This window comes from Phoxinus phoxinus (genome assembly GCF_949152265.1).
Source record: "Phoxinus phoxinus genome assembly, chromosome: 8".
Taxonomy (NCBI): domain Eukaryota; kingdom Metazoa; phylum Chordata; class Actinopteri; order Cypriniformes; family Leuciscidae; genus Phoxinus; species Phoxinus phoxinus.
In genome coordinates this window covers 1,264,799-1,284,798 of record NC_136883.1, presented here as the reverse complement: position 1 = coordinate 1,284,798, position 20,000 = coordinate 1,264,799, and the positions used below count along the sequence as shown (strand labels likewise).

The window sequence follows — 20,000 nt, the reverse complement described above, 5'->3', positions numbered from 1 at the left end:
GCGGATCGCTATTATAACGGCGGATCGCTATTATAACGGCGGATTGCTATTATAACTGCGGATTGCTATTATAACGGTGGATTGCTATTATAACGGCGGATCGCTATTATAACGGCGGATTGCTATTATAACGGCGGATTGCTATTATAACGCCGGATCGCTATTATAACGGCGGATCGCTATTATAACGGTGGATTGCTATTATAACGGCGGATCGCTATTATAACGGCGGATTGCTATTATAACGGCGGATCGCTATTATAACGGCGGATCGCTATTATAACGGCGGATCGCTATTATAACGGTGGATTGCTATTATAACGGTGGATTGCTATTATAACGGCGGATTGCTATTATAACGGTGGATTGCTATTATAACGGCGGATTGCTATTATAACGGCGGATCGCTATTATAACGGTGGATTGCTATTATAACGGCGGATCGCTATTATAACGGCGGATTGCTATTATAACGGCGGATCGCTATTATAACGGCGGATCGCTATTATAACGGCGGATCGCTATTATAACGGCGGATCGCTATTATAACGGCGGATCGCTATTATAACGGTGGATTGCTATTATAACGGCGGATCGCTATTATAACGGTGGATTGCTATTATAACGGCGGATCGCTATTATAACGGTGGATTGCTATTATAACGGCGGATTGCTATTATAACGGCGGATTGCTATTATAACGGCGGATTGCTATTATAACGGTGGATTGCTATTATAACGGCGGATCGCTATTATAACGGTGGATTGCTATTATAACGGCGGATTGCTATTATAACGGCGGATTGCTATTATAACGGCGGATCGCTATTATAACGGCGGATCGCTATTATAACGGTGGATCGCTATTATAACGGCGGATTGCTATTATAACGGCGGATTGCTATTATAACGGCGGATTGCTATTATAACGGCGGATCGCTATTATAACGGCGGATTGCTATTATAACGGCGGATTGCTATTATAACGGCGGATCGCTATTATAACGGCGGATCGCTATTATAACGGTGGATTGCTATTATAACGGCGGATCGCTATTATAACGGCGGATTGCTATTATAACGGTGGATCGCTATTATAACGGCGGATTGCTATTATAACGGCGGATTGCTATTATAACGGCGGATCGCTATTATAACGGCGGATTGCTATTATAACGGCGGATCGCTATTATAACGGCGGATAATTTGGGTAGTAAATGTAATTTTTTTTTTTTTTTTATCTAGATAGATCTTTTTCACATCTTCACGGACACAACAATGATTTCCCTCGTGTGTTAATATTTTTCCTTGTAATAATGTATGATTTGCAAAAATGAAAACTGCTGCATCTTTTTATATTAGAGAATCAAAGTGGATGCGCGTTAACATTATGGCCAACCACGCGCCCTTAAAATACCATATCACTAACGCGCCACTGTCTTTAGACTGTTTTTTTCCTGGTCAGTGGCGCAATTGCTTTCTAAAACTGGAAAATAGCACCATGGAAGTTTTGCGCCGGAACACACTCCTCTTTTCACTGAACCGCCCCCGCGAGCGCAAGTTCATTTCCTAATTTACCGACGTGCGTCTGTGGAGGGAAGAGTCCGCTGTGCGTGGGTGCAAAATAGGAATGATACATGCGGCGGTGTTCAAAGTCAATTGCGCTGGGTGCAAGATAGGGCCCAGAGACACACGCACACGTACACACACACACACACACACACACACACACACACACACACACACGCACACAGACAGAGACACACACACACAGACAGAGACACAAACAGACAGAGACACACACACACACACACACAGGGGGCGTGTCCAGTCATGCAAAGTTGAGAGGAATTTGACTATGCAAATGAACAGCAATGCAAGGGCCTACTTACAGTCTAACAAAACAAAGCTATTAGTTAGTAAACAGTATAAAAATAAAATAAAATACTTAAGGTATTTTTTAAATTATGTATGTGCCTCTATTAAATCAGTTCTGAAAATTCTGCAAATATTAAAAATAAAAATTAAAATGTAAATAATTTAACAAATTTGGCAAAACTAACAATAAAAGGGCACTATATGAATTCTTTGATTATAAGTGTTTTATGATTTAATACAACTTCATTGTCAAAATGGTGGTAATCAAATAAATGTGATAAACTTAAACCTAATAAAAGTAATTAACATTTTAATATGTAATCAAATTAAATTTGAACACTTAATTTAAACTTGTATTGTGGTGTGTTGCAGTGAAGGGTTCAATAAGACCAGAAATACAGCTATAAAACCACCGAGTGTGTATTATTATATATGGACAAACAGACTCATCGCATCCTTATAGAGAGGAACAGTATAGAAGGTCTAAAGCCGATTTATTAACATAAAATGTGACCCGGGACCAAATAAACCAGTCACATGGGTCAATTTTCTGAAATTGAGATGTATACATGATCTGAAAGTTGAATAAATCAGCTTTCCATTGATGTTGAGACACAACTATTGAAAATCTGGAATCTGAGGAGCAAAAAAATGTAAACATTGAGAAAATCTCCTTTAAAGTTGTGCATTTATGTTCACGATTGTGCTGCATTCACTCACACAAATACATGTTTTATATATTTACGGTAGGACATTTACTAAATATCTTCATGGAACATGATCTTAATATCCTCATGATTTTTGGCTTAAAAGAAAGATTGATAATTGTGACCCATACAGTGTATAGTTGCTATCGCCACAGATATACCGTGCGGCTCCAGACTCCGGGTCACAGATATTACACACAGTGTGTCTCTCTCACCGGAGTCTCCAGCGTGAGCCTGAAGGACTGCAGAAGCGTAACGTGACACGAGTAATGCCTTCACCTGATCAAGAGCTCGACGGCGGGAGAGAGGAGCGGAGACAGGGATGAGGAAACTGTGATCGGGAATGAGGATCAGCGGCTGGAGGAATGATGCGACCTGTCAATCATCATGTTTCTGTAAGATCTGTCATAACAGTGATGATCCAAATCAAAACCATGTGAGATAAACCACAACATCTTGAAGGACTGCGACTCTCGTTATATATATAAACCGGGTTTCCACATCTCTAGACCAATCACTGTCCATGACTTGTACTTTACTTCTTCAATTGTTTGAATTATATTTAATATTTTAGAACGAACACAAAGACATGACCGTTCAAAATTCCCTGATGTTTACAGGCTTTCCATGACCATGAGATCCCATAAACACATTAAGTATTATTTAAAAAATAATAATTATTATTATTATGAATCTTAGTATGAACATCAACAACTACCGGTATATTTATTATTACTATTATTATTATTAATAAACATATGTATACGCCAATTTTTATTATTAGAAGTAGCTAGTAGTATTAAAGAACATCTACAGCTACATTATTGATAACAATTAATAACAAATACAAATTATTTTAATTATTTTTATATGAAATATACATTTATAATAATAATACATTTTTACTAATTATAATAATAATAAACTCATTTGTAGTCGTTTGTGCGGCTCAAGTTTACAGGTGGTTTGGAGCATTTCCTGTTCCAGCTTATGACATCACTTCCTGTTTCCTAAAACATAATTTTGAGAAGGTTCTGATGAATAAAAACATTAAACACGCTGTGTTGTCCTGAAAGCACACACACACACACACACACACACACACACACACACACACACACACACACACACACACACATACACTAAACGCCTCCATTCACTGAACACACAATGACGGCTTCTTCTGAACGCATTCGCTAATTAAAGCTGCTAATTAATTCTCGTTTAATTGACTAATGGAAGTTCCCTCAGGCGAGTGCAGAGCTCAGCGGGACGTGATGAAGTTCTTCCGTCATAATTAACTAGACATTCATATTCTGAACGCATACGGACGTCACCACGTGATAAAGACATCCTTCATATTATATATTCCCTCATGCAACGAGTCGAAACAATAACGCATGTGTGTGATATAATAATAATAATAATAATAATAATGCATGATATCAGCTGGACGTCAGGACACGACAGACTCTTGTGTCCAGCGCATGCGATGCGTTCGCCTCATGGGCTTGTTCCTCTCAGCCACGCTCGCATAATGAAATCTAGAGATATTAAATTATATTATTCCATATTCTACAGAGACACAAGCCTGAAAGAAAGCACCGGAAAGCGGGAACAATTAATTCAGAGCCGAAAACAAAAGGCTTTCGCTTTTCTTCGTGGAAACAAAAGAGTTTGCCGATATTTATATGCAAATGTGATTTCTGGCCCGTCGAGTAGCACGCGGAAATGAAAATCTCGTCAGATTAATGAGACAGCTTGTCAAACGCTATAGTTCAGAACAACAAGCGTCGGCTAGTAATGGCTAGTTGATCAGTGAGGTCAAGTTGTGCTTTTAAAGACATTTAGAAATAAACCAGCATTTACTCTCAGACTCTTCAACATCTCTCACATCATCAGTTTATTCACTATAGTTTAGAATACGATAATAAAATATGAGCAGAACTCAGTTGATATTTGACAGGTTTTGTCCATCTTCAGTGTGTTCAGTGTGTGTGTGAAAAGAGCATTAGCAGTCACAGACACACACTTCAGCAGAACATGACCAGCTCACAGTGTCCGGATCAGTTCTGCTCACAGATCTATATAAATGTCACTGGTGGAGATGTGCTGGACCAGAGACTGGTCACTGTATGAAGAGTTGTGGGTATAATATGTCCAGTTTACTGTGTTCTGCTCTCCTCACTCACAGAAGTGAACTATAGAGTCCTGCACACACTAGCGGACACACATCACACATTATATCTGCTGTCTGAGTAATGCTTGGTTTGACTGCCCATGTTTAGATTTGACAATAAAAGAGTCTTCGTTCCTCTTTAAAGCAGTTTTGATAAACTTTAATAGTTTCTGGATGTGAATTTGAGCTTCGGCACATCCAGAAATCAGCGTTCCCGATTGAGTTCCTGAAACGGGCCTTTAACCGGTTTATTCCTGTGAGGAACTGTGACGGATCATCTTACGGTTAATCTCTGGAGGAAAACCCGGATCAATCCATGCTACCTTACAGCCGCCCGACGTGCTTAAATCCACACACACTATCACACACTCACGCACACACACACACACACACACACACACGTGCCAGAAAACCATCCCGTCTCACATAAATCTGGATTTGGAGCGAGTTCATGAGTGACACGCAATACCACTTTTAAGCATTTTTTTGGTTTTATTGTGGCACCCACATACACACACACGCACACACCTACACACACACACACACACACACACACACACACACACACACACACACACACAGATCAAGTGAGCCAGAAGTCTAAAATGGAAACATAAATTCTAGTCATCTGATAGTTTGATCCGTATTCCTGAGGATCTGAACATCTGTAATCTCCAGGGAACAATCGCTTCTCCACACGTCCCTGTCGAACGGATGAAATGGGAACGTGGAGATTGGGTTACACACACACACACACACACACACACACACACACAGAGGTGGTAAACTGTGAAGAGAAACACTAAACGTCTCAGAAGTGGCTGTTTTCGAGTGTCAGATCCGGATCTATAAAAGCCAGTGAAGTGTTTTCAGGAAAGCTGGACTCGAGCCATCGGTCACACACACACACACACACACACACACACACACACACACACACACACACACACACACACACACACACACACACACACACACACACACACACACACACACACACACACACACACACACACACACACACACACACACTGTGATTTTCTGCTTCAGTGGAAGTAAATGCTTAATTTGGACGGTTTTGGCAGAAAGAAGCTCGACTCTGAGTTCTTTAGCTTTATCTGAGCATATGTGCTTCATGCGCTTCATGTGTTGAGAAGCTCTTCCGATGTTTGCAGGAACGCCACAATACAGTAATGATCATCCAGAGAGAAAACCTGTTCAGATTATTCATTGTAATTTAATAAAAAGTTGGATATAAAGTAACTGAGTGACTACTCAATAATAATAATAATAATAAAAATATAAATAATGCAAATACATATATTTTCAAATTTAATCAACTAAAATAAACAGGATTATTTGGCAGTCTGGCTCATATCTACAGTGGGGAGAACAAGTATTTGATACACTGCCGATTTTATCATGTACTCTTCAACTGTGAGTGACTGAATCTAAAACAAAAATCCAGTAAATCACATTGTATGATTTTTAAGTAATTAATTTGCATTTTAATGCATGACATAAGTATTTGATACATCAGAAAAGCAGAACTTCAGAAACCTTTGTTTGCAGTTACAGAGATCATAGTTTCCTGCAGTTCTGGACCAGGTTTGCACACACTGGGGATTGTGGCCCACTCCTCCATACACACCTTCTCCAGATCCTCCACACACACCTTCTCCAGATCCTCCAGGTTTCGGGTCTGTCGCTGGGCAATACGGACTCTCAGCTCCTCCAAAGATCTTCTATTGGGTTCAGGTCTGCAGACTGGCTAGGCCACTCCAGGATCTCGAGATGCTTCTTACGGAGCCGCTCCTCAGTTGCCCTGGCTGTGTGTTTCGGGTCGTTGTCCTGCTGGGAGACCCAGCCACGACCCATCTTCAGTGCTCTTACTGAGGGAAGGAGGTTGTTGGCGAAGATCTGGCGATACACGGCCCCATCCATCCGCCCCTCAGTACGGCGCAGTCGTCCGGTCCCCTGTGCAGAAGAGCATCCCCAGAGAATGATGTCCACCTCCATGCTTCACGGTTGGGATGGTGTTCTTGGGGTTGTACTCATCCTTCTTCCTCCTCCAAACACGGCGAGTGGAGTTTAGACCAAAAAGCTCTATTTGTCTCTCATCAGACCACATGACCTTCTCCCATTCCTCCTCTGGATCATCAAGATGGTCATTGGCAGACTTCAGACGGGCCTGGACATGCGCTGGCTTGAGCAGGGGTACCTAGCGTGCGCTGCAGAACTTTAATCCATGACGGCGTAGTGTGTTACTAATGGTTTTCTGTGAGACTGTGGTCCCAGCTCTCTTCAGGTCATTGACCAGGTCCTGCCGTGTAGTTCTGGGCTGACCCCTCACCTTCCTCATGATCACTGATGCCCCACGAGGTGAGATCTTGCATGCTGCCCCAGACCGAGGGAGATTGACCTCATCTTGAGCTTCTTCCATTTTTTTATAATTGCGCCAACAGTTGTTGCCTTCTCACCAAGCTGATGCCTATTGTCCTGTAGCCCATCCAGCCTTGTGCAGGTCTACAGTTTATCCCTGATGTCCTCACACAGCTCTCTGGTCTTGGCCACTGTGGAGAGGTTGGAGTCTGTTTGATCGAGTGTGTGGACAGGTGTCTGTTTGATCGAGTGTGTGGACAGGTGTCTGTTTGATCGAGTGTGTGGACAGGTGTCTGTTTGATCGAGTGTGTGGACAGGTGTCTGTTTGATCGAGTGTGTGGACAGGTGTCTGTTTGATTGAGTGTGTGGACAGGAGTCTGTTTGATCGAGTGTGTGGACAGGAGTCTGTTTGATCGAGTGTGTGGACAGGTGTCTGTTTGATTGAGTGTGTGGACAGGTGTCTGTTTGATTGAGTGTGTGGACAGGAGTCTGTTTGATCGAGTGTGTGGACAGGTGTCTGTTTGATTGAGTGTGTGGACGGGTGTCTGTTTGATCGAGTGTGTGGACAGGTGTCTGTTTGAGTGAGTGTGTGGACAGGTGTCTGTTTGATTGAGTGTGTGGACAGGTGTCTGTTTGATTGAGTGTGTGGACAGGAGTCTGTTTGATTGAGTGTGTGGACAGGTGTCTGTTTGATCGAGTGTGTGGACAGGTGTCTGTTTGATTGAGTGTGTGGACAGGTGTCTGTTTGATCGAGTGTGTGGACAGGTGTCTGTTTGATTGAGTGTGTGGACAGGTGTCTGTTTGATTGAGTGTGTGGACATGTGTCTGTTTGATTGAGTGTGTGGACAGGTGTCTGTTTGATTGAGTGTGTGGACAGGTGTCTGTTTGATCGAGTGTGTGGACAGGTGTCTGTTTGATCGAGTGTGTGGACAGGTGTCTGTTTGATCGAGTGTGTGGACAGGTGTCTGTTTGATTGAGTGTGTGGACATGTGTCTGTTTGATTGAGTGTGTGGACAGGTGTCTGTTTGATTGAGTGTGTGGACAGGTGTCTGTTTGTTTGATTGAGTGTGTGGACAGGTGTCTGTTTGATCGAGTGTGTGGACGGGTGTCTGTTTGATCGAGTGTGTGGACGGGTGTCTGTTTGATCGAGTGTGTGGACAGGAGTCTGTTTGATTGAGTGTGTGGACAGGTGTCTGTTGGATTGAGTGTGTGGACATGTGTCTGTTTGATTGAGTGTGTGGACAGGTGTCTGTTTGATTGAGTGTGTGGACAGGTGTCTGTTTGTTTGATTGAGTGTGTGGACAGGTGTCTGTTTGTTTGATTGAGTGTGTGGAAAGGTGTCTGTTTGATTGAGTGTGTGGACAGGTGTCTGTTTGATTGAGTGTGTGGACAGGAGTCTGTTTGATCGAGTGTGTGGACAGGTGTCTGTTTGATTGAGTGTGTGGACAGGTGTCTGTTTGATTGAGTGTGTGGACAGGTGTCTGTTTGATCGAGTGTGTGGACAGGTGTCTGTTTGATTGAGTGTGTGGACAGGTGTCTGTTTGATTGAGTGTGTGGACAGGTGTCTGTTTGATTGAGTGTGTGGACAGGTGTCTGTTTGATCGAGTGCGTGGACAGGTGTCTGTTTGATCGAGTGTGTGGACAGGTGTCTGTTTGATTGAGTGTGTGGACAGGTGTCTGTTTGATCGAGTGTGTGGACAGGTGTCTGTTTGATCGAGTGTGTGGACAGGTGTCTGTTTGATCGAGTGTGTGGACAGGTGTCTGTTTGATCGAGTGTGTGGACAGGTGTCTGTTTGATTGAGTGTGTGGACAGGTGTCTGTTTGATTGAGTGTGTGGACAGGTGTCTGTTGGATCGAGTGTGTGGACAGGTGTCTGTTTGATTGAGTGTGTGGACAGGTGTCTGTTGGATTGAGTGTGTGGACAGGTGTCTGTTGGATTGAGTGTGTGGACAGGTGTCTTTTAGAAAAACTAACAGGTCTGTGAGAGCCGGATTCTTACTGGTTGGTAGGTGATCAAATACTTATGTCATGCAAAAAAGGCAAATTGATTATTTAAAAATCATACAATGTGATTTTCTGGATTTTTGTTTTAGATTCCGTCTCTCACAGTTGAAGAGTACCTATGATCAAAATTACAGACCTCTACATGCTTTGTAAGTGGAAAAACCTGCAAAATCGGCAGTGTATCAAATACTTGTTCTCCCCACTGTAGATATAAATCACATTTTATGACTTTCCCATTGAGTACTGGACTGCATTTATAAAAGCATGTTTACACTTTTTGGAGCAAAAGTAACCCAGAAAATTAGGAGTTCTTCAGTCCTAGAAATCAACATTTCAAAATATTTCCTTATTTTTCCATGATCATGAGAATCATGTGATTAATAAACACATTAAAGTCCCCCTTTGTTGAAAATCAAGTTTTTAATGTTGTTTATATTTCTGTTGGGACCCCTATTGTCAAATCCGATAGATAATTAGCATACAGTTTGGATTGGCGGTGTGGTTCTGTTCTGGGCGAGAACTCCCTGCGCATCAATGCAGTCTAGCATGGATAAGAGCAGCAATAACCCCCCTTAGGGTGAACACACCAGAACCAACATGAATGTATTGCACATATCATTAATTCAAGATTTTAAAGTACAACATAATTCGAGAATTTATTCTGATTCAAGTGGAATCAGAATGCCAAATCCTGACTGGAGACAGGAGGAGCTGGGGAGGGAGGAGGGTAATGAGATCCTGAGAAACGCGAAAGCTGCTGATAATACTGAAGAGATTATATATGTATACAGTGATAGTGTCATATTCCTATAGGTAGAGGATCAGCTGATGCAAGCCTGAAATGTGCTAGAACCGACGCAACGCTTGATGTTTATGTGAATTTGTGGATTTTCTCCTTAAAACAGCAGTAAACCAAAGAGTCTCAAAAACACGGTTTGAAATCGCTGGTGCTTCTGACGTCACAAACTACCTTGTAACCAATCAGATCAACGTGTGATCGTCAACCAGTGGATCTCTGAGCTGAGTGAGTGAGTGGAGGCGGGGCTTATTTAGATATTCATAAATCCACGTATACGATGTAGAGTTATATTCAAGCTATTTTAAGGCATAAATTAAAAAAAAAATCAAAAAGCGTTTAAATATGTCGTCATTTTGGTGATCAAAGATGAGCTTTAAGGGTTAAAATTACAGTATTGACTACAGGTGGACTTTAAGTATTATTTAAGTAATAGTAATTTTAATCTAATAAAATAATCAGGTTTATTTGGCAGTCCATTTCTGGCTCGGAATAATAACAAAACATTTTGTGGAAGTTTTAAATGAGATACAAATGCATGGTAGTAAAATAAAGTCACTTGAAAGTCAATTTAAAGTGAAATTGTGAGATATAAAGTCAAATTTCAGTGAAATAAACGAGCAATTATGAGAAATAAAGTCACATTCGCATGTGAGACACAAAGATTGAGACATTAAGATCTTTTCTGAATGTGTGTCTCGTGAAGGACAGTGATAATGAGCGGGTCAGAGGTCGAGGGTCGGACCCACCATTCGTGTGCTGGTCACAGGCGTTTGCTGTGTCTCTGAGACCCGGAGAGGACGGAGACTCCACCATCTCCATTACAGGAGGACTGGTGTTGAGCTGCCCGACCGGAGGAGGCCACGGCAGGTCCTTTATCACCTTAATCTCCACTGCAGAGAACAGAGGAGAAAAGAGGAGAAAAGAGGAGAACAGAGGAGAACAGAGGAGAAAAGAGGAGAACAGAGGAGAAAAGAGGAGAACAGAGGAGAACAGAGGAGAACAGAGGATAACAGAGGATAACAGAGGAGAAAAGAGGAGAACAGAGGAGAAAAGAGGAGAACAGAGGAGAACAGAGGAGAAAAGAGGAGAACAGAGGAGAACAGAGGAGAACAGAGGAGAAAAGAGGAGAGCAGAGGAGAACAGAGGAGAAAAGAGGAGAACAGAGGAGAACAGAGGAGAACAGAGGATAACAGAGGAGAACAGAGGAGAAAAGAGGAGAACAGAGGAGAACAGAGGAGAACAGAGGAGAAAAGAGGAGAACAGAGGAGAACAGAGGATAACAGAGGAGAAAAGAGGAGAGGAGAAAAGAGGAGAGGAGAAAAGAGGAGAAAAGAGGAGGAAAGAGGAGAACAGAGGAGAACAGAGGAGAAAAGAGGAGAGGAGAAAAGAGGAGAAAAGAGGAGGAAAGAGGAGAACAGATGAGAAAAGAGGAGAGCAGAGGAGAACAGATGAGAACAGAGGAGAAAAGAGGAGAACAGAGGATAACAGAGGAGAACAGAGGATAACAGAGGATAACAGAGGAGAACAGAGGAGAAAAGAGGAGAACAGAGGAAAACAGAGGATAACAGAGGAGAAAAGAGGAGAACATATGAGAACAGAGGAGAACAGAGGAGAACAGAGGAGAAAAGAGGAGAAAAGAGGAGAGGAGAAAAGAGGAGAAAAGAGGAGGAAAGAGGAGAACAGAGGAGAACAGAGGAGAAAAGAGGAGAAAAGAGGAGAACAGAGGAGAAAAGAGGAGAACAGAGGAGAACAGAGGAGAAAAGAAGAGAAAAGAGGAGAAAAGAGGATAACAGAGGAGAACAGAGGAGGAAAGAGGAGAACAGAGGAGAACAGAGGAGAACAGAGGAGAAAAGAGGAGAAAAGAGGAGAAAAGAGGAGAACAGATGAGAAAAGAGGAGAAAAGAGGAGAACAGAGGAGAAAAGAGGAGAACAGAGGAGAACAGAGGAGAACAGAGGAGAAAAGAGGAGAACAGAGGAGAAAAGAGGAGAACAGAGGAGAAAAGAAGAGAAAAGAGGAGAAAAGAGGATAACAGAGGATAACAGAGGAGGAAAGAGGAGAACAGAGGAGAACAGAGGAGAACAGAGGAGAAAAGAGGAGAAAAGAGGAGAAAAGAGGAGAACAGAGGAGAACAGAGGAGAACAGAGAAAAGAGGAGAACAGAGGAGAACAGAGGAGAACAGAGGAGAACAGAGGAGAAAAGAGGAGAACAGAGGAGAACAGAGGAGAACAGAGGAGAACAGAGGAGAAAAGAGGAGAACAGAGGAGAAAAGAGGAGAACAGATGAGAAAAGAGGAGAACAGAGGAGAACAGAGGAGAAAAGAGGAGAACAGAGGAGAACAGAGGAGAACAGAGGATAGGAGAACAGAGGAGAAAAGAGGAGAACAGAGGAGAACAGATGAGAAAAGAGGAGAACAGAGGAGAACAGAGGAGAACAGAGGAGAAAAGAGGAGAAAAGAGGAGAAAAGAGGAGAAAAGAGGAGAAAAGAGGAGAGGAGAACAGAGGAGAAAAGAGGAGAAAAGAGGAGAACAGAGGAGAACAGAGGAGAAAAGAGGAGAAAAGAGGAGAACAGAGGAGAAAAGAGGAGAAAAGAGGAGAAAAGAGGATAGGAGAACAGAGGAGAAAAGAGGATAGGAGAACAGAGGAGAAAAGAGGAGAAAAGAGGAGAAAAGAGGAGAGGAGAAAAGAGGAGAAAAGAGGAGAACAGAGGAGAACAGAGGAGAACAGAGGAGAAAAGAGGAGAAAAGAGGAGAACAGAGGAGAAAAGAGGAGAACAGAGGAGAACAGATGAGAAAAGAGGAGAACAGAGGAGAACAGAGGAGAACAGAGGAGGAAAGAGGAGAAAAGAGGAGAACAGAGGAGAAAAGAGGAGAACAGAGGAGAAAAGAAGAGAAAAGAGGAGAAAAGAGGATAACAGAGGATAACAGAGGAGGAAAGAGGAGAACAGAGGAGAACAGAGGAGAACAGAGGAGAAAAGAGGAGAAAAGAGGAGAAAAGAGGAGAACAGAGGAGAAAAGAGGAGAACAGATGAGAAAAGAGGAGAAAAGAGGAGAACAGAGGAGAACAGAGGAGAAAAGAGGAGAAAAGAGGAGAAAAGAGGAGAACAGAGGAGAAAAGAGGAGAAAAGAGGAGAAAAGAGGAGAACAGATGAGAAAAGAGGAGAAAAGAGGAGAAAAGAGGAGAACAGAGGAGAAAAGAGGAGAAAAGAGGAGAAAAGAGGAGAACAGATGAGAAAAGAGGAGAAAAGAGGAGAACAGAGGAGAACAGAGGAGAAAAGAGGAGAACAGAGGAGAACAGAGGAGAACAGAGGAGAACAGAGGAGAAAAGAGGAGAACAGAGGAGAACAGAGGAGAACAGAGGAGAAAAGAGGAGAACAGAGGAGAAAAGAGGAGAACAGAGGAGAACAGAGGAGAAAAGAAGAGAAAAGAGGAGAAAAGAGGATAACAGAGGATAACAGAGGAGGAAAGAGGAGAACAGAGGAGAACAGAGGAGAAAAGAGGAGAAAAGAGGAGAACAGATGAGAAAAGAGGAGAAAAGAGGAGAACAGAGGAGAACAGAGGAGAAAAGAGGAGAACAGAGAAAAGAGGAGAACAGATGAGAACAGAGGAGAACAGATGAGAAAAGAGGAGAACAGAGGAGAAAAGAGGAGAACAGAGGAGAACAGAGGAGAACAGAGGAGAAAAGAGGAGAACAGAGGAGAAAAGAGGAGAACAGAGGAGAACAGATGAGAAAAGAGGAGAACAGAGGAGAACAGAGGAGAACAGAGGAGAACAGAGGAGAAAAGAGGAGAACAGAGGAGAACAGAGGAGAACAGAGGATAGGAGAACAGAGGAGAAAAGAGGAGAACAGAGGAGAACAGAGGAGAACAGATGAGAAAAGAGGAGAACAGAGGAGAACAGAGGAGAACAGAGGAGAAAAGAGGAGAAAAGAGGAGAAAAGAGGAGAAAAGAGGAGAGGAGAAAAGAGGAGAAAAGAGGAGAAAAGAGGAGAACAGAGGAGAACAGAGGAGAAAAGAGGAGAAAAGAGGAGAACAGAGGAGAAAAGAGGAGAAAAGAGGAGAAAAGAGGATAGGAGAACAGAGGAGAAAAGAGGAGAAAAGAGGAGAAAAGAGGAGAGGAGAACAGAGGAGAAAAGAGGAGAAAAGAGGAGAACAGAGGAGAACAGAGGAGAAAAGAGGAGAAAAGAGGAGAAAAGAGGAGAACAGAGGAAAAAAGAGGAGAACAGAGGAGAAAAGAGGAGAACAGAGGAGAAAAGAGGAGAACAGAGGAGAACAGAGGAGGAAAGAGGAGAACAGAGGATAACAGAGGAGAACAGAGGAGAAAAGAGGAGAACAGAGGAGAAAAGAGGACAAAAGAGGAGAACAGAGGAGAACAGAGGAGAACAGAGGAGAACAGAGGAGAAAAGAGGAGAGGAGAACAGAGGAGAAAAGAGGAGAAAAGAGGAGAAAAGAGGAGAAAAGAGGAGAAAAGAGGAGAACAGAGGAGAACAGAGGAGAACAGAGGAGAAAAGAGGAGAGGAGAACAGAGGAGAAAAGAGGAGAAAAGAGGAGAAAAGAGGAGAAAAGAGGAAAAAAGAAGCAGGATCAGGTCAGCAGGGAAAACAGACTTGGAAACGGAAACAGGAAAGGAAACAAACAGCAATGCAGTATGTTCAGGTCTCCGCTTCTATCTCTCTCTCTCTCTCTCTCTCTCTCTCTCTCACACACACACACACACACACACACACACACACACACACACACACACACAGTAGCACCTCCATACGCTGCATTCATTACAGACGTGTCACATCTTGTCTAGTGTGTTATTCAAAGACAATAAACGGTGTAAAGCAAATGCACTTTCCTCTTTCTCTCTCTCTATTAATGCATCTTTCCTGGACGTAATCTTGCCCAAGTGCAGCCATCCAGTGACAGCAAATCTATTCCCGGGAACGTCCCCCTCGTTTACAGGAGAAGCGGATCCATATCATAACAGAGAGTGCATGAATAGAGCTACATATGTCATACCGAGTTATTAAAGTGCCCCTATTATGCTATTTTAAAGGATCTTAATATTGTTTTTAAGGTCTCCTACAACAGGTTCACATGCATTCAAGGTCAAAAAACTAAAATGTTCTCATAATATTCAGCTCTTTTCTCTCAGTCTCTGAAACGCTTCCATCGAGGATTCAGTCTCTCTAAGCCCCGCCTCTCTGAGAGCTGCTCTGCTGTGATTGGTCAGAAAGCAAACGCTCATTATCATATCTGAATCTCAGCTCTTGATCACAGTGATACGAACAGTGACGATGGCGAGGGTTTTACCGTATCGATCTCATCAAAGTGGATTTGCTTTGTCAGCAGAAAACAGCGTCTTCTCGACACGAACAACACGAACCGAACTCTTCCAGTCTCAGATACACCACAGTGTTTGAGGGCGGAGCTAAGAGACGCTGCTCAGCCAATCAGGACCACAGGCTGGCATTATGCTAATGAGTTACAAACCTACAGCAGGAAGTGAGACTGAATTACTGACGACTCGTTTCGGTTCAGAATCACTTCTTTCTTTAGGAGACACAAACTGTCTATGAAATAATTTGCAACATTTGCCAGAGTTTATTAGTGCAGTTTCTGTGCATTTTGACTCTTCACAGTGATCAGTTCTGTGCATAAATTAACTTCGCTGCACCAGTTAATTAAAAACACGACACAGTGAGTCGATGCGCGCCGGGAGTTTGTTGTGGAAGAAATGAGACGTCGCTGTCACTTAAGCCCCGAGCTGCGTCTCTTTATTAATAAAACAAGGAACAAATCCCTTCATTTTGCTTTCCATGCATCTTGTCCCTGTCGGGGCGCTGACAGAAACAGACACACAATCCCAAACAAACACCCGACACACACAGACTGGCTCAGAGCAAACACACTTGTGATTCATTTGGCATCGGCTGCTCTCGGCGCTTGACAGGCGGACGACTGAAACTGCCAGCGCATCCAGAATAAAGCTGGCAGTGTGTTGACCGTCCTGTCAGGCTTTACGAGACGATAAACACACTCAAGCTCTCGGTTATGAACTCGCCCTTGTCTTTGACTCCAGAGGGGAATCATTTAACCAACCTCGAGGAGAGAGAAATAAAACATTGAAGAGGACCTATAATGCTTGCTGTAGTTTTCAGGCTCGACTAGAACAGGTTTTCCTGCTTGAATGTTGGTTATTTTCCTCATTTTCTCCATTGTTGCGGCTCCTCTCTTCCCAGTCTGTCAGTAACGCTCTGGTTTCCCGAAAGCATCGTTAGCCACAACAATGATTTCCCTCGTGTGTTAATATTTTTCCTTGTAATAATGTATGATTTGCACAAATGAAAACTGCTGCGTCTGTTTATATTAGAGAATCAAAGTGTGTGTGTTGTTCACACGCTACATAATGGCCAAGTACGCGCCCTTAAAATAGCATATGACTAACGCGCGGCGCGCTGTCTTTAGACTGGGTTTCTCCTGGTCAGCGGCGGAGTTGTTTTCTGGAACTGCAGAATATCACCAGGGAACGCTTGCGCCGGAACACACTCCTCTTTACACTGAACCGCCCCCCCGAGCTATTAATGTAATTTATAGCAAAACATCTAACATTAATCATATCTCAAATTATTCATTAACAGTAGTTATTACTCCACCAAGTTCGTGACATCATTAACTAACATGGTTAATTGACCAATTTGCGACAATACGGTTTCGGGAAACAGTCGTGACTACAGCTAGTTGATTTATTCAACGATGAATCGTACTATGATAGTGAAGCAGCGAGTTATGGCGCTGTACGGGAAACACACTTCTGTTTACTTCCTGCCTCTATGAAGCCCCTCCTTCTGAAAAGCACACTGTGCTCTGATTGGTCGGCTGGAGCAGTGTGTTGTGATTGGTCGAGCACTTCGAGTGTGTTTGGGAAAAGTCCCGCCCCTTGCCATAACCGCCAGTTTAACATACTACTAACTAACTCAACCAGGCCCCGCCCCTTTAATCTGCATATGAATTACTTAAATAAGGGATAAACAATATTTTCGCCATCAGTATCGGACGATACGTTAATTTTTTATTTTATCGTTATCGGCCCGGTAAAATGTTTGGGTTGATATGTAAAAGCCGATAAATAATGTATTATTTCCTTCAGCTGAGACTCTTCAGATGCACTGTTTATCAGGATGGTATTTATTTTTATTTATTTTTACCTTTATTTTACCAGGTAGGCCGATTGAGAACAAATTCTCATTTGATTTGCTTGAAATATGATTGAAATCAATTGAAAAAAGGAAAATAGGGTTCAGTGCAGCTCAAATCTGTCATATCGGCTACATGAAATTATAATGAGAACATCACTATAATTGTGTGGTTGGGTCATGGCTTTTAATAATGAGACTTTTGCTTTTTAATCAGGCTCTCAAAAAGAAATAAAAAATCTGCCAATATATCGGTTATCGCCTTTCAAACACAAAGAATTATCGGTTATCGGCATTGGCCGGTGCATCCCTAATATAGAGAATAACTCCCACTGGAGAAACTCTGAAACATTTTTCATGCTCAAACACTTTACACACTGAAGACACATAAAGGATAAAAGGCGAAGACGTCGAGCCAGCAGAACAACGCTCTTCTGAGAACGATTAGCATTGTTCTCCGGCGGCGTGATATGATGTCAGCTGACAGAGCCGCCATTATCCGCAGGTTTCTGCTGATCCGGCGAGTGAACGCGAGGTCAGTCTCTCTGACAGAGAATATAATAACGTCCTCGCGGCGGGTGAAGTGAAGGCCTGCCAGAAGCCTGATTAAAGAGCTCATTCTCATTCGCTGCTGCAGATTAGTGTGTAATTGTTTTGGGAGAGGGAAGCTTGGACTCGCGTCCCCGCGGGAGAAGTGTGTTCTCAGCGGCCGCACACTTCCGCTGACTCCCGGATAAGCTGAGCTGTGTGTCTCGGCTGAAGGGAACTCGGGGACGAGCTGTAGTGTCTTGCGTTAAGCATTGCTGGCGTCTTCTGAATAGCGCTCGGCCCTGCGGTAATGCAGCGTATTGTGAGGATTAGAGCGTTTCACAGCTTGGCAAAATCCCTCATGCTAACCGACTGTGTTGGTAACAGGAGAACGGATGTGTTGTCTGAGCTTCAGGGTTTTGCTTGAACTGTGTGTCAAAACTCGAGTCGAGACTATAGAGTGAGGTCTTGACCACAGGGGGCTTTAATTAAATAAACACGTTAAATCAACAGCCCTAATCAAAACCTTTTAATTCATATGTATTATTTTATTTATTTATTCTAGAGACAGAAAGAATCTGAGTTTTGTAGACGTGAACGCCTCAGAAACGTGGAGCAGGAGCGGCGGGATCGTGAGGACTCGAGGACATCAATCCCGTTGGCCGTTAGTCTCAGAAAGAAATGATTTTTATGATCGCAAATGTGCAACAACACCAATTACAACACGATTACACACTGCTCCTCTGATAGACACACTTCTGCACGCTCTCTCACGGCTCATTTTACCAAATTACAGCGATTGAGTTTCTCAAGCAACCCGCTGTCACCAAATAATAGCCAATTTAATAAAAGTGCTGCAATATTACAAGCACCAGCCTCAGATTAATATTCACACACACACACACACACACACTGAAATACACACACTGAAATGCACACACTAACACTGACACGCACACGCATACACACACACTGAAATACACACACTAACACAAACACACACACAGAAATACACATAATAACACTAACACTGACACGAACATGCATACACACACGCACACACACACACGCACGCACACACACACACACACACACACACACACACACACACACACACACACACACAGCAGCAGTAGTCGTGGACCGAAGCACAATAAACATTGACAAGTGTTGCAATATTACAAGCACCAGCCTCAGATTAATATTCACACACACACACACACACACACACAGACACACACACACACACACACACAGTCAGCGATAGCTTTGAACTTTGGCTGAGCTCACAGTCTGCCACAGCTCTGAGTTGATGTGTGTGTGTGTGTGTGTGTGTGTGTGTGTGTGTGTGTGTGTGTGTGTGTGTGTGTGTGTGTAACACACAGTGTGTGTGTATTCCCTGTCCTTTCCTTGAACTGCCACCAAAATTGGGGGAACTGAATGCAAAAAAAAAAAACGGCCTCAATTTCCCACAATCCCCCTGGGCAGAAGTTTATCTGGCGCTCCAGCCGAGACGCTGTCGGTCGTTCCTGTAAAACTGCAACGGATGGATTTCATTTCACACTTTCATCATCGAGACCTAATTAAGGCATCGAGACAGAAGAGAGACATTCAGACTCGATCCGCTTCAGGCAGGACGAGCAGATTCCACGATAACACAAATCCAGTATGATATATGAAACTCTCAGGGCCGATGTACTGGAGCGTTTAGACGGCGCGAGTGACGAGTGTAGCGTTAATAACGTCAGACAGTGTGTAAGAGTCTGAGACTCATCATCAAGCCTCAGTGGAGACGACACACGGACTCAATAACATCCTCAGTCTTCAAGACTTCCTAAAGAGTCTCTCGGTCGGCTTCGGCTACGCTGCTGGCTAACTGTATGCATATTTAAAGCTTGGGGGTGTGTGGTAATTGTACGGTGTGTATAGCGGTGGAAATGCGGTACAGTGTGTTGCCTACGCCTCGGGCGCAATTAGAAAAGTCAAGCACCTTTTTTTAAAGCTCACCGCAGTTTCTGTGGCATTCAGCGCCGCCATCTGTGAGGATCAGATGATGAATGTGCAGTGAGTGTGTGAGTGTGTGTGAGCGCGCAGATCTCTACACACTGCTGGAGAGACACACACTCACTGACATCTTCTTAAAGTCAACATGAAAGGGAAGTTGCTCTCATCTTTTCTCCCCTGTTGTGCCGTTTATCCGGTTTTTCCCGGTGTTGCTCCTGGATGAAGTCCTGTGGATCTCGGTTGTGTTACATTACACGCTTAGTGTTTCGAGCTCAATAACTGCTCCTCAGAGGGAAGTTACTCTCATCTTCTCTCCATATCGTGCCGTATATCGAG

At 43.2% G+C, this 20,000-nt stretch overlaps 1 protein-coding gene across 3 annotated transcripts in view; it reads right to left on the bottom strand.

Moving 5' to 3' along the window:
• shf (Src homology 2 domain containing F) overlaps positions 1–20,000 on the bottom strand; it is a gene marked incomplete at its 3' end in the record, with an annotated part of 127,943 nt that overhangs the window by 6,811 nt on the left and 101,132 nt on the right. Inside the window, exon 5 of one of the 3 annotated variants that reach the window (XM_079620283.1) lies at positions 10,696–10,839. The exons of the other annotated variants lie outside the window; for them this stretch is intronic. Coding sequence (XP_079476409.1) covers positions 10,696–10,839 — 144 coding nt within the window. The remainder of the gene's footprint in view (positions 1–10,695; positions 10,840–20,000) is intronic. 3 annotated transcript variants of the gene reach the window in all.